We start from the raw sequence: 16153 nt of genomic DNA, 5'->3' as shown, positions 1-16153 counted from the left end.
GTAACTTGGGGGCATTTATTAGGTGCCCCTCATAACGTCCAGGCTATGTACCTGATATATCTGAAGATAACTGGTCGTCAGATTCTTTGAAACTTGATGTATGGACCGTTTTTTGGTGCAGCCATCGCGGCATAATATCGGCGTTCGAGGTCACCCTGAAACGTTTGCAACAAAAGACACATTTTAATTGATGGACGTTTACAATATAGCTGCCGGGACTTAAACTTTTGAAAGCTTTATTTATTCTTTTTTTTCGGTGTGAATTAGGCGCCGGTCACTTGATGGTAATATTCGATGTTATTGGATGTCATAAGAAGCTGGTGTGACATTGAGAGTCTCTGTTCAGTGTGTTAGATAACAAAAAACAGTATTTACTTATTTTCCAGCAACACTAGCGAAAACCTTTCTTTTTCGGTATTCAAGAGTAGTGCAACCGTAAAGTTTATTTGATATATAATTGTTGTGGTTGGCTGTCGTAATATAGTGTTGCGACGTTATGGAGGTATGGACGAATTAAACTGTGCCAATATAAAATCGCATTTTTTTGGCGGGGGGTGAGGAATATGGTAATAAAAGCAGTATGCATTTTATCTGCTCACTTTTTATGTAAAGAAAATTACAAAGACAACTTTTACGAACGCCTCCGTTTATCACTGATGTTATTCGTAAGCTTATTGGCATTTCCACGTGTGAACAATGGCATGTATTGAACGCGGTCGAAACGTACGAGTGACAAATGAGCAATTCACAATCACCGGTCATGAATGTGCGTTTCTTATATCGTGGAGATCTGTATAGTTTACTTCGGTTTCACCAGACCTGCGCGTACATGCGTCATTACGCTTGCAACTGTGAGAAAGCATGATGCACAATTTCAGTTCAATTCAGCCCTGTTACGTGGCGGTGTAAAATATAGAAAGAAAATATTGGGGATAGTTTACTATTCCAAATGCCACATGACTGTCGCTCGACGGTGGCCCGGATACCATTAGTGTTATCTATATCGACGGCAATATACCCGCACTCCCACTTACAGTGCTGGTTATAGCTGTGGGCGACTACTTCTGCGCAATCTCCTTGCCTCCGAATGCATTTTTTCTCACGAACAACGACAATCCTTCTCCTCTCTTATATACCCTCACCTGAGTCCTATAGCCTAACAGGTGTGTCAATACACCTGTTTTCCATGCTCACAGCATCCTATTGCGTCGTGTGAGATCAACGTTATACAGCTATATTCGCTCACACTATACAATGTGGCAGACACTCTCGCACAGCTCGTAGGCAAGAATCCCAGCGCTTCAAGCAGCGGCAAGCGATGTGATGCGTGGGAGGCTGCGATTTCCTAACTGGACCTGGCCGACGAATGTAAACTCAACTCGTTGGCCAATCCCGGTGCACGGTCCAGGCCAGAGGGTTTCTGGAATGAGAGACTCCCCCACCTTCACTAACAAGCCTTTATGCAATAAATGTTTCCTCTCTCTTTTCCATTTGCTTACTGTTCAGCCTTCTTGCAATGTGAACACAACTGTCTATTAAAACACCTGGCATAATTCGTGGAGGTGGGTAGAAAATTTGGAGAATGCTTAAATTTTGCCTCAAAAGTGCAACGTATGCATCACACTCTGAATCAGCCTTGCTTCACCTTCTTGTGCATCCTTCAATCGAGTCACGAGAAATGGGACGCCTGTTAGAGCAACAGTGGCCATATAAAAGTAGCCTAAAATGTCTACTGCAAGTAAAGTTGCAAAGTATTTATTACGTCATAATCTTTCCCTTTGCGAATGAGCCAAACAGCCATTGCATGTTTATGAGGTGAAACGTGAACCTGGTAGCCAATTCGCATGCCTTGACACTTGGCGTGACTCTACGCTTTCGCCACGTAACAAGACGTACGCTAAGAGGACTTGGTAAATCACTGAACATTCACTTAGAGTTGTTTTTTTTTTTTGAAGCAGTTCCAAGCATTTTAGAGCGCCTGTGTGGTGCAGCACCTACTTGCCACACAGATGGCTTCGGTTTAATTCCCACTCCAACCGAAGTTGGTGACCAATTATTGATTTCAAAGTCGACAGATCAATGCATAACCATAATGTTCTCTATCAAAATTTCACTCATGAACAATGCTGTTTTTTTGTTCTCAAAGAATGACGCTGACATCTGAATTTCCCGAGACGAGAGCTTGAACGCCATCGCAACAAAATGCACGTAGAATTTGAAGAACAATGAAATTCGGATGTATTTGAGCACATTTTCTTTACGGCCGATAAACGAAAATAAAGGGCACCTATAGACTTCAGGCCCTAGGAATTCGCTGCGGGGAACTAAGAGGTTGCGTGAAGCAAGTCTCCCTCGCTAACAGACAGAAGCAGGCAGCGGAATCACGTCATATTCACTCGAACGTATGTCCCACTGCCAAGGAAAATCTCCATGATGCGTTACTGCAAACAACACGAAAACAATTTATTTAAAGCGCCGCTTGTGCATCCAAGCAAAGTAACCTCCACAAAGTTGAAAGGACGCAAGAATGCTGACGCGTGCACTTCTTCTAACAGCGAAGCCGTGTAAGCTAGCCGTAATCTGCGCGTGCGTCCTGTCACAAAACTGTCATCATTCTCGTGAATTGGTGTGTGGCACGGAAATACGCGAAATTCCAATATTCACGGCTGGTTGAAGAAAGTGAAAAAGCCAGTACTCAGGCCAATAAATTGCGGCGAAGCGATGACAGGTAGCAAAGAACCTGACTACGTACAAACAGAGACCCGGGAAAGCCAATGGTGGCGGCGAGTACACTCCGAAGTGATGGAATGCCTGCGCCAATGACAACACGACTATATATCTATGAAAATTTTTAACGCTTGGTTTCGGCATCTGTTTTAGTCTCTGGAGTTTTAACATCCTCGACGTGTCCTTGACTCGAACTTCTCTGTGCTGAGCCTCAGCGTTGAAAAAACCTAGCATCACCTAGCTTATCTTACCAGCAACGACGTATAAACAACCAAGAAACTACCTCCATAATCTAAATAAGGCCTAGAGATAGCCTACAGAAGCAAGCTCAAAATCGTCCAGTTTCCCTGTTTGAAGTCTTTTGAGGCTCAGTGCAAGTTTCGGCATTTGTTCCATATTTTTTGTATAAATTGCACCTGAGAACTCATAATCTTTGCAAATCAGCGATGAAGCTTGAACACGAAGTATTCTCATACCTCTTGAGACTCTCCAAGGCTCATTTTGTAGTTTTGAACCATTCTCGCCACTGTATACATAACAGCTAAGATGGCGAGGCGTTCTCCTATGCAGCTTCTCGGTCCAACACCAAAAGGTTGGTAAGCGATGGATGCCCGGGAGGCCACGTTTTCGCCGAGAAACCTGCTTAAACAGAAAAAATGATGGGCATTGATTAAGTGTGAAAGTGTGCTGAGCGATGTATTGAATGTGCTTTAAAATATTCAAAAAAATAAATTTGAGTGAGTTGCAACAAATCGTACGGGCGTTTTATCATGCAGAGCAAAAAACATGTGTGACTGTGACGAAGCAGGGAAAGCGAGAGCAGACGACGGAGTGGCCGATCGCTGGAAGGCGAGAAAAACGAAGGAGCTCGGGCTGCAGAGAAGATTAAGAAGGGCGCGCGCAGGCGAGACAGTTTTTTTTTTGGAACGCCGGCAGAACGGGCGGCAGGTTGTTGGAGAACCCGCATCTACGCGCGAGGTTCGCATACACAGGGCGCCTGTCTTCGGGACAGCGAGCGCCTCACGGTCCTCGCCTGGCAAGACCTGGGACGCGGCCTGCTGCTCTCGGAGAACCCGCACCTACGCGCGAGGTTCCAGATTGTCCACCGCCGTCGAGACGAGCGTCGCAAGGTCCTGGCCTGGCGCGGACGAGCCCTGTCTGGCTACCGGCTACCGAGCGACGGTTCGTTCACTCGGCCCTTAATCCCTGCTGCTGCTACGTCGTTGCCACACCGGACATCTACCCGACGACGATTACGTCATCACAGGGACTCAACCAGCCCACAGCCTCCTGGTCCCCAAGCACCGCCACGTGAGACAATTGACTAGTAGTGTACGCTGCCACTTTATGTATTTCGTGTGTGTATGCTGTCAAATACAATTGTAGTGTGGTTTGTTAACGTCAGATACCGTCTCCTCCATCCGCAACGCGTCACACGCTCTGCGGCGCGACGAACCTCACCAACAAACATCACATCTGGCGTCCGCGCGACAGGACCGCTCTTATCCTATAAAAGAGCAGCGCGTCGCTTATGCGGGTCTGACGGTTGACGATGGAGACGGACAAGCTCACAGCAATTGGAAAGGAACTGGGGTTGAGCGGTCCAGGGCTAAAGCAGTGGATCGATGAGGAGCGCGTACGTGAACGAGAAGCGCGGGAAGTACGTTTAGCCGAACGCAATGCGGCAAAAGAAGCTGATGCCGAGGCACTGGCGAGGCTACAAGCAGAAAAGGAGGTTCTCGAACTAAGGTTGAAGCTCCGAGAGTTAGATGCGACAACGGGTAGCGTGACTACAGGTCAATCAGTAGAGGGTCCGCACATGGGTTCTCCTCAAAGCTACGAAAGTCCGCACAAACTCATACCGCCCTTCAACGAAGTTCGCGACGAGCTGGACGCGTACATCCAGCGCTTTGAACGCGTCGCCAGGAGCCAGGATTGGCCGCAAGACAAGTGGGCCCTTTCACTGAGCCTTTGTTTGACAGGTGAAGCGCTAAGTGTTGTTGGCAGAATGGCACCTGACCATGCCATGGATTACGCAACGTTAAAGAAAACGTTGTTGCAGCGCTTCCGGTTTACAGAGGAGGGCTACCGCACTAAGTTTCGGTCGGCGAAGCCTGAGGACTGCGAAACGGGTCGACAGTTCGCTGGGCGATTACTAGGTTATTTCGACCATTGGCAAGAGATGGCCAAGACCGAACGGACGTACGAAGCTCTACGAGACGTTATTGTTTCAGAGCAATTCATCACGCAGTGCCACGAGAAGCTGGCAATCTTCCTGCGGGAAAGGGATTGCCGAGGAATTGAAAAGCTAGTAGAAGCTACTGATCATTATATGGAGGCGCAGGGTTTCGTCAACCTTGGTAAAGGTAAGGACGACAAGGACCATAAAAAGCCACCAGATCGAGCGCAGGCCGCACTACGGAAAGAGGAAAAGGACAAACCACATTGTTTGCTTTGTGGAAAGCGCGGTCATAAGGCCTCAGATTGCTGGGCAAATACTAAAGGGCCAAGGACAAAACCAGCCTTCTGCGGAAAATGTAGACGTAGTGGGCATAGCAAAGAGGACTGCCCTAACAAGGGAAGCGGTAAAGCCTCGTGCCTGAAAGAGCAAGCAGAAGGTCCGAAAGCATCAAACCAGGAGACACAGGCTTCCCGGCAAGGTACTGATTGCTCGAAACGTACGAGAATCAAGTGGGAGGACAAGTCTATGCCTACGGCCGAAGGCGTCCTTGAAAACCAGCCCGTTACGGTCTTACGGGATACAGCATGCGACTCGGTTATTGTGAGAAGGTCCCTTGTACCAGTCAGCAATCTGACGGGGAAAGTTTCCTCTGTGTGTCTTCTTGATCGAAGGGTACTGAAACTGCCGGAGGCAGACGTGCGAATTATTTCACCCTTTTTCTCAGGCAAGACTCGCGCGATCTGCATGGATGACCCACTGTATGACGTCGTTCTGGGAAACGTCCAAGGGGTCCGTGACGCCTCCGATCCTGATCAAGATTGGAAAAGACACCTACGTCCAGCTAGTCCGATGAAAATATCATCTAGGGTGGGAGCGGACGACGGATCGCTGACTGGGTCTTATACTACAGATGCATTCACTTCGGTTGCGAGGCAATCAAAGGAAAACGAAGTCGCCACGACAGTCGGACGGAGTTCTCGTCGCCTGCCGGTACCAACAATAAGTCCCCTAGATATGAGTGCACGTGACTTGCAGAAAAGTCAGAGGGATGACGCTAGCTTACAGAAATGCTTTGAGGCCGTCGATAAACCCATCCAGACCAGGTTTGCCGAGATTCTTTTCTTCACAAAAGAAGAAATTCTATACAGGAGGTACAAGCTCAGATCGAAGAGAGAAACTGAACAACTTGTTGTACCTACAGCCCTCCGCCATTGTGTAATGCAAATGGCTCATGAAGGAATTCTTGCGGGCCATCAGGGTATAAAACGCACAACAGACCGTATCCTCGAGGAGTTCTATTGGCCAGGGGTACTTTCTGACATCACACGATTTGTGAAATCGTGCGACACGTGCCAGAGAACTTTCCCAAAACACTTAGTTGGGCGAGTACCGTTGGGTAAAACCCCCGTCATTGATACACCGTTTAAGAGAGTGGCCATTGACATTGTGGGACCATTATCTCCCAAGTCAGAAAAAGGGAATAGATACGTTTTGACAATGGTGGACATGGCAACGCGGTATCCTGATGCGGTGGCGCTGCCAAGCATTGAAACAGAAAGGATCGCTGAAGCACTGTTGGAGATGTTCTCGCGAGTGGGGGTACCTCAGGAAATCATCAGCGACCGAGGCACGTCTTTTACGTCCCACCTAATGCGCGAATTCAGCAGGCTTCTATCCTTCACACAGTTGCCGACGACACCATATCATCCCATGGCAAATGGTCTTGTCGAGAGGTTCAATGGCACACTTAAACGAATGATAAGACGAATGTGTCAAGAGTGCCCGAAAAGTTGGGACCGGTACTTAGCGCCTTTACTTTTCGCCTATAGAGAAGTTCCGCAGTCAAGTTTGGGCTTCGCCCCGTTTGACTTACTGTATGGCCGTTACGTCAGAGGGCCCATGTCAATATTGAAAGAGATGTGGACTGGTAATCATCTAGATGATGAGACGAAGACCTCGTACGGCTATGTAGTTGACCTGCGGAGACGTCTTGAAAACACTTGTCGTCTAGCCAAGGAGGAGCTGCAGAAAGCCAAACTTGTGCAGAAGAAGCACTATGACATGAAGACTAGACCACGGCGTTTAGCTGTTGGAGACAAGGTGCTGCTGCTACTCCCGTCGGACAACAACAAACTGATTCTAACATGGAAAGGGCCTTTCACAGTTCTAGAGAGGAAGAATGACGTGGATTACGTTATTGATTTAGGAACGCGAACATCTCTGTTTCACGTCAACCTCCTCAAAAAATATCAAGAACGACCATCGGTACCACAGCCAACAAAAGAAGCGTCAGTCGCGTGTCTGGCTGATGATACTGAGCACGACGATCTACCATGCGTACCTTTTCAGCAAAAAGAATCTGCTGCCGATGTGAACATATCGGAAGCACTCTCTACTAAACAGCGCACGCAGATCGCTAGAATACTGCATACCTACGAGAATGTATTCACCGACATTCCCGGCAGAACACATCTCACCCAGTGCAAGTTGAATGTCGCAACGGATACACCAGTGAACATACGGCCGTATCCACTACCGTTTGCTACCAAAGAGGCAGTTCAACAAGAAATTAGAGACATGCTGAAGCAAGGCATCATCGAGCCATCTGAGTCTCCCTACCAGTCGCCGATAGTAGTTGTCAAGAAAAAAGACGGGACAATACGTCTATGCATTGACTTCCGGCAACTCAACAAGATACTGCTGAACGACAATGAGCCCATACCTCGAGTTGATGTTATTTTTGGACAACTGGGGAAGGCACGATATTTTTCTAAGTTCGACTTTGCTAAAGGGTATTGGCAAGTCCCGATGCATGAAGAGTCCAAAGCAATGACAGCGTTTTCTACATCAGCAGGCCTTTATCAGTTTCGTTTCATGCCGTTTGGCATTAAAACCGCCCCAGCTGTCTTCAACCGTCTAATGAGGAAGGTGGTAGCAGATATACCCCATATTTACTTTTACTTCGACGATGTGCTCGTTGCAACCGAGACGTGGACAGAACACGTGGCCACACTTGAAGCCTTTCTTCAACGAGTTAGCGAATCCGGGTTGACGATTCGACCAACGAAAAGTGAGATTGGTCAGCGGTCAGTAAAGTTCCTCGGTCATCACGTCGAAAATGGCATCATCAAACCCCAGATCGAAACCCTTGATAAAATACGGGCAGCCAAGCGCCCACAGACGAAAAAAGAAGTACGCTCTTTCCTTGGACTTACGGGCTATTACAGAGATTTCGTCCACAAGTACTCCGAGATAGCAGGACCATTAACTGAACTGACTAAAAAGAGAGCCCCTAACAAAGTAATTTGGGGAGTGCAGGAACAGAAAGCCTTCGATGCACTCAAGACCATGCTGTCTACACAACCTGTCTTGAGAGCACCCGATTTCGCTCAGCCTTTTGTACTTCGCACCGACGCCTCGTCAACAAGCGTAGGTGCCATACTTATGCAGCGGCATGGTGCTATGCTACACCCAGTGTCGTACGCTAGCCGACGACTGCAACCACGAGAAACTGCCTATTCGACAATCGAGCGCGAAGCCCTGGCACTCACGTGGGCCATCCAGAAATTTCATATTTACTTGTTCGGGCGAACGTTCATACTACAAAGCGACCACAAGCCTCTCGTTTACATCAACTCCGCCAAACACATCAACAGCCGTGTTCTACGTTGGAGCCTCATACTCATGGAGTACGACTTCAGCGTTGAATATATAAAAGGCAGTGAGAATGTAGGAGCAGACTATATGAGCCGGTTGCCAAGCGCATGAACATCATCGCTACACGGCTTGAGGATTTCGCAGTGTCGGGTATAATTGATGGAATTTTTTTTTTTTTTCGGTGCACATTACTTACCGTGACGGACCAACTTTCATCTCGTCTTGCGAGTACCTTTGAGAGTGTCGGGTGTGCGGGGCCCTGAACACTGGTGACAACTTTTGTGTCTCTTATGTGTGCCGAGTGTGCGGGGCTCGGAAGTGTAGTGCAGTGCTCCGAGTGCGCGTGTACTACGGTGTCCCAAGGGATCCAGTGGCAGCTGCAAGTTCTTCACAGCGAAGAACCTTCTTAAGTGGGGGGGTAATGTGACGAAGCAGGGAAAGCGAGAGCAGACGACGGAGTGGCCGATCGCTGGAAGGCGAGAAAAACGAAGGAGCTCGGGCTGCAGAGAAGATTAAGAAGGGCGCGCGCAGGCGAGACAGTTTTTTTTTGGAACGCCGGCAGAACGGGCGGCAGGTTGTTGGAGAACCCGCATCTACGCGCGAGGTTCGCATACACAGGGCGCCTGTCTTCGGGACAGCGAGCGCCTCACGGTCCTCGCCTGGCAAGACCTGGGACGCGGCCTGCTGCTCTCGGAGAACCCGCACCTACGCGCGAGGTTCCAGATTGTCCACCGCCGTCGAGACGAGCGTCGCAAGGTCCTGGCCTGGCGCGGACGAGCCCTGTCTGGCTACCGGCTACCGAGCGACGGTTCGTTCACTCGGCCCTTAATCCCTGCTGCTGCTACGTCGTTGCCACACCGGACATCTACCCGACGACGATTACGTCATCACAGGGACTCAACCAGCCCACAGCCTCCTGGTCCCCAAGCACCGCCACGTGAGACAATTGACTAGTAGTGTACGCTGCCGCTTTATGTATTTCGTGTGTGTATGCTGTCAAATACAATTGTAGTGTGGTTTGTTAACGTCAGATACCGTCTCCTCCATCCGCAACGCGTCACACGCTCTGCGGCGCGACGAACCTCACCAACAAACATCACAGTGACTGAAGACAAAAAATAAGCCAAGAAAGCAGATGTAATGAAACACCGAACACCAAACCAGAGCTCGCTGGAGTGGTTCAAGTATGGCGGCATTTATGCCTACACTAGTAAAAAATATACGTGTATAATAACAAAAATTGCCAGATTCCACATACAGTGGGAATCGACGATATGATATACGAAACACGAATCAGGAAGCTTGACATGCCACTTTGAAATCAGCACAACGTTACGAGGTGGAAGTAAATTATTCCGTACATGACTTTCATGCCGTGACTATCATATTTGGACGTGTGATTTACCTTCGTCATCTATGCACGTCACGTAATAGAAAATTTGGTATATGTGAAGTTGGCGAAAATGCCGCGAGCGCATCTTGAGCATAAATGTTGTGATGTTCTTACATGACACGCTTGTCATGATTATCATGTTTGCACCAATCATATATCTTTATCATCCATTGACGTCACGTAACACCAAAGTGGGTATATGTGAAGCTAGTGAAACGACCACGAGGGCACTATAAGCGTACTATGTAGTCGTGTTTTACAAGACACGCATGTCACGATTATCATCTTTGGACGTGTCATTTACCTTCGTCGTGCGTTCGCGTCAAGTTATGCCAGATTTGGTATATGTGAAGCTAGCGAAACGACTGCAGGTGCACCATGAGCTTGGCGTGTAATCATCACCTACGTGACTGTATGTCATGATTTCCACGTTTGAGACTGACGTTTGTGTTCGCCATGCAGTCATGTCATACCACACCAGCTATGTAATATGAACGTAAACACCGCAAGAGCATCATGACATTTATGACACACATATCATCATTTTAAAGTTATGACTAGTCACTTTTGTTCGCCATACAGTCATGTTATGCCATACCAAATTCGATAACGATACCATTATCGAAACGGCCATGAGAGTTAAATGTCATAGGCGGCTTAGATAGATAGATAGATAGATAGATAGATAGATAGATAGATAGATAGATAGATAGATAGATAGATAGATAGATAGATAGATAGATAGATAGATAGATAGATAGATAGATAGATAGATAGATAGATAGATAGATAGATAGATAGATAGATAGATAGATAGATAGATAGATAGATAGATAGATAGATAGATAGATAGATAGATAGATAGATAGATAGATAGATAGATAGATAGATAGATAGATAGGCTCAAAGTTACCAAACTTCGCTGAGAAATCGCATTTAAAAATGAATAAGCCTAATACATTTTCTCAAACATCAAGAAGAAGTACACCGTAAAAATTAGCAAAATTGTCTTATCGAAACTCTCTTATTTCGTGTTTTTTTGTAGTCTTGTAACGCTGATGGTGCGATAAACACAATTTGATATTGGATAAACTGCTGATTCCTTCCTAATTGAAATTAAATTTTCGTCCAAGTATCAGAAAAAGAAAGGTTAAGAGCCATTCTATGATGTTCCACATTGGATTAGTTCTGACGTAAGGGGCTTTCAAAGTGTTTCTAAATACAAGCTAACTACACTCTATAGAGTTTATCAGTTGTGTCAGCCACGGTTAGAATCAAATGTGCAATTACAGGGTTAGCAGCGCGGACATCCATCATCGCTACGCAACATAAGCCCGCAACGTGCTGAGTGCCTTTGAATGTTGCTGCTCGACACTCGTACCTCTCGGGGTCAAACTTGTGGGGTTTAGGCCAGTAGCGATGGTCCATGTGTATATTCATCGTCGGAGCCATGATCGAAGTACCGGCCTTGTACCTGACGCCATTGTATTCGAAATCTTTGATAGCACGCCTTGTGGTAAACCTGAAGAGAGATAGAATGAAGGCATAAGTGTTTTGTAGAGATCACATGCGAAAATATAGGAAGACTGCCACACACATTCATATTATGAGCTTTGTTTGTCGATCACATTTAGCCATTTTCTGTATTCATATGGTTATCTTGTATATCTATTCATTTAGTCATTACTTATTAGTCATTTCACCGATCTACATTTTGGGGCTCATCCTTTTCATGTTTTTGTGGTAAATGAAAGTTCTCATCGTTTTACGAACTTTTTTATAGTAAAGAGTCTTTTGTATTTGGAGCGTTTAGGTAAAACAGGACTTTTTGTTGTTTGTTAATTTCTTGAGCAATTATATTGCTATAATTGTGCTCGTTATGGATAGTGGCGGCTTATTTTCCTCGATGGCAACCGCGTACTTCTTCTTCATGACAGAGCAAGGTATCACGTGATGCGAAGTAAACTTTGAACAGGCGAGACCATTGCGCATATGTGGATTGCTTTAGGGGACAATATTTCTGCTCGCCATCAACAGTGCGAGAGCTCTGCGCTAATGTACGGTTCATGTCACGAAGTAAGCCCTCTTTTAAGATAAACAATGAGTGGTCGAACATTTTCGATTGAATAGTTTCTTCTTAATTTCCAGGGTAAACGGAATTTTTTTGATCTTACATACACACACTTACGAAAAAGGTTATTTGAGGTAGCAGAAACGCAATATTTTAAAAACAGTACACTAGTTTCAAGCTGTCAAGTGCGTCGGCTTAAACAGGCGCGCAGGAATATTTGAAATTGCAGATGTTGAATTTGATTCACAAGGCAATTTTATTATTATAAACTGTGCATACACTACTAAATTTACAAAAATAACGGAACTCAGCACAAAGAATTCAGCATGTTTGCTGAATTTCGCACAAATAACCAAACTAGTTTCAGCGGTCACACTTTCTCTGCCCTGCAAGTGAGCTTTTTGTAAGGCCATGCTGTATTGGGTAAAAGAGTGGCAATCTGTTTCAGACCAAGCACAACACTGCGACGGTGTGCCGAGAATATGCTAAACTAAGCCATCGAAACAAATGCGGAGCCATTTCGATTTAAAAGGAAGTGTCTAAAAAGCAGCATTAATTTGGACTATTCTCAGTTGAAGCACCTGCCAGAAACACCGTCCCGATCAATTTCTGTTGCTTTTCCTATTCCAAACAGCTTGCTTTGGAAATTAGGTTCTCAAGTCGAGATTCAAATGCCAAGATGAGTTTGTATAGAGAGAGGCTATTTTTGTTGTTCGGAGAAATGGTGACCAGTGCAGCAGTGTTACAAATGAACACAGGAAGTTTATATGTAACTGGAGGTCAACACAATTTGTGATCCATTTTGTATTTCGTTCTCGGAGATTGAAGCTCCCGTCGCATCAGCATAGCACTCAGCTGACAGCTAGAAAAGTAATGTGGTATATGATGCAATGCAACAAAAACTTGATCACTGATGAAGCGCTTACATAGATCGCACCAAAGTAAGAAGTTTGTATTTCCCCCTTCATTTCCTAATGCGAGTTTAAAGTTGGAAAATCGCATCAAAGACCAAATATTTCTCTTACGCATACTGAAGGTACATGCAAACGAAGGTGAGGGGAACCATCTTTATGGAGAGCGGTAGCAATAGCGATGAAAATCGTACAAGATTGCACATGTCAGTGCATAGATACATCGCTATTTCTCAGAAGAGACAAAGAAGTGGCGATATATACAGGTGAAGCAATTATTCCGCATTTGTGTAGTCAGCTCAGAAAAAAATGTCGCTCAATTGGAACCGGAAGGCAGTGGTGAGTATACATTAGAGACAGTTTTTAGTGTTAGACGCGTTTCCTAGAGTATTACATCTTAATGAACAGTAATATAGAGCTCTTAAGACATAGCAGCAAAGTTTCTACAGACAGGCTGCTCAAGAAACAATAGTTATGGTGTTAATCATTGTTTGTTACCACTATAATGATGCGCTAACGAGTACAGCTTACCATCGTACATTTTTGTGTGTACTTACAAAGTGCTTGGGGGGTAGATCCTTAATGTTTCATCCAGAACGCTTCTTAAGTACTTCATATTTTGCATGACAGCCTCGTAATTCAACTTTCCCTGTAATGAGAAAGTAGACCATGTTGCTAAATTGAACAAGATGAGTTTTCGTGTCATTTTAGGTTCAAGTACAGCCTTACATAAGTCATGCTATCGTACTGTAAAAGCTTGAAGATCCAAAGCTCAAATGAAGTTGAAGGAATTGATTTTCGTACAACGCAATAATATTTTCAAGAGTTTTTGGGGAGGGGGGGGCAGTTTAGCTGATCAATGCAGATGTAGTGATCTTTTCCAACATCTTGTGTAACGCTTGATTTTTAGATCATTGCACTTTGTTTAGCTTATTTATTTGAAAAACCATTTACAAAAATAAGCTAAAACATGTTCCATAAAAACACGTGTTTTGAGCGACTAAAACACTCACATATTTCTCAAGTGCTTCGGTGACTTCCGTTCTGACCTTTTCTTGCACATCTTGGTACTTTGCTAGAACGTAGGCCATGAAGGCTATCGTCGTCGAAGTTGTCTCGAAACTTTGAAAGGAGACGAAGAGAAAATACGACTGAATATTTTTACTCACATATATATCAAGTTACCTCCATAAAAATTTTACACTGCACTAAGTGTAAAACTAGAGACCACTAATTTGTATGCAAAGCTACTAGCAGTTGCAGCAAAATATGGAAATTACTAGGCCAACACAAGCTTTATAAAATCATTGAAACACTCAAAAGTTCAAGATATAGTCGAACAAGTACCATCGTCAAAAAAGTGATAGTTTCGCTGCAACAGCGAAGCAATGAACGTGATAGCAAAAAAAAAAATCTGCAATGGGGCAGAGCAATAGGAAAGAACACTGGAATAGGGCTGATCACTGCTATAAAAATAATGCGCGAAAAAACTCACACGCAGGACTAGCGCGAGCTAGCAACTTCCAAAGCTCAACAATTAACGCGCTGCTCAAGCACAAAGCACGCATGAAACGAATACGCACAGGTACGTTTCAGGATGTGTACACATAGGGCAAAGTACACGAGTGGGCCGCAGATTGCATCCTTTACGCCATCTTGTCTGGACAGCTGAGAACACGCTGATATTCCCTCCAAGATCGGCCTAGCGCCAGGGGTGAATGGTTTATATATAGTGGCTCAGTGGCTAATTCCGCGCGATGTGGAGCGAGAGGTCGCCCCCGGTTGATTTCGCTCGTGAAAAAATGTCTTTCGAAATTACTTTGTGTCTTGTAGATTATATATATATATATATTTATATATATATATATATATATATATATATATATATATATATATATATAGCATTTGAAAAAAATAGCGGCAATAATTAAAAAATAACTGAGTGCACAGCACTGCAGCTGCGAAGGCCACTGAACAACTCAAAATAATCCCAAGTGTAACTACCCTTCCTAAGTACAGCTGTCATCTGTTTCTGTTTTTACCTCACCATCCAATCAATTGTGCCAAACATGACATGCCCAACAGCAACCCTGTGCACAGTCGGGAGGCCCCTACTGCCCGCGTAACCCAGAAGCGGTCAAGAATTGTCATTGCACCCGCTTGCCAGCCTCTGCGGCAATACGCGGCACCCCTCTTTCAACGACGAGATGTCGACGGGGCGCTGAGTAGTTAAAGGCGTAAACTTCTTTAAAAAGCTCTTTTTTTCCCCACACCGAACCGCCAGAGCCAGGAGGCGCCGTCTGGTCGGGAACAATGCGTTAGTGAAAGGAAGGATACACAGACCGCAGACATCCTAAAGGTGAAAAGGAGAAAAGATAGAATGATGGAGGGGGAGGGGAAGGAAGAGTGAACGGGGGTGCCCGGGGTAGTCCACCTCATATTCTCCTTTTTTTCTTCTGTTTTCTTCCTTTTCTCTTCTTTTTTTTCTTTTCTTTCCTCTTCCTCTTTCTCCCCCTCTGATTTCAGATTGTATAAAGCTGAGCACCAACAAACTGTACCTTCAGTCTTGATGAAGGCCAGACTCTAGGCGGAAACATCGAATTAAACCACGTTGTGACCGCTCACGGAGGATCTACATGACTATATATATATATATATATATATATATATATATATATATATATATATAGAGAGAGAGAGAGAGAGAGAGAGAGAGAGAGAGGGAAAGAGGTTGAGGGCGTTGACAAACGGCGACTGCGAGGCCAACCACTAAAATCTGTGCATAGTGTCCTAAAATTGCTATCGCAATAAAATAAAGGGATACCTTTATCGTTACGGAAAATTGGATTGATGGCAAAAGTGGGTAGATACGTAGTAAAACTAGAAAGTATTGTTTAATGAAATGCAAACATAGATGAACCATACAACAATACACAAAGACATTCAAATGTAAACTGTACTACGATGAATAAATAGGCATAAAACCATATAAAAAAGTATAGTAACCACCTTTGCAGCACACTAAGGCGTAGAAGTTACCTCATGCAGCTGTTGTAAAAAAAGTACAACATTCATAAGAAATAAAATAGTGTTTCTGATAGCTCGCATAGTAAAGTATTGCGTGATATCTCCTAGAGGGGGTAGTAATTGGCTGATCTTAGTCATCATATTTAATGCGTCTGGAAAGGCTAGCCAGCCTAACAACATGAAAC

The 16153-nt window shown here is 45.0% G+C and overlaps 1 protein-coding gene across 2 annotated transcripts in view; it reads right to left on the bottom strand.

Moving 5' to 3' along the window:
• Positions 1-16153, bottom strand: part of LOC119179642 (cytochrome P450 3A41) — a 29558-nt gene that overhangs the window by 144 nt on the left and 13261 nt on the right. Inside the window, exons 10-14 of one of the 2 annotated variants that reach the window (XM_037430761.2) lie at positions 13955-14063; positions 13499-13590; positions 11341-11481; positions 3204-3366; positions 52-155 (exon numbers count right to left, since the gene is read on the bottom strand). In XM_037430761.2, the coding sequence (XP_037286658.2) occupies positions 78-155; positions 3204-3366; positions 11341-11481; positions 13499-13590; positions 13955-14063 (583 nt within the window). In that variant the 3' untranslated portion in view covers positions 52-77. The remainder of the gene's footprint in view (positions 1-51; positions 156-3203; positions 3367-11340; positions 11482-13498; positions 13591-13954; positions 14064-16153) is intronic. The other variant, XM_075869394.1, reaches the window with a different exon arrangement.

This window comes from Rhipicephalus microplus, chromosome 7 (genome assembly GCF_043290135.1).
Source record: "Rhipicephalus microplus isolate Deutch F79 chromosome 7, USDA_Rmic, whole genome shotgun sequence".
In the NCBI taxonomy this organism is placed as follows: Eukaryota; Metazoa; Arthropoda; class Arachnida; order Ixodida; family Ixodidae; genus Rhipicephalus; species Rhipicephalus microplus.
The sequence above is the reverse complement of the archived record's forward strand: the minus strand, read 5'-3'. Positions and strand labels throughout refer to the sequence as shown.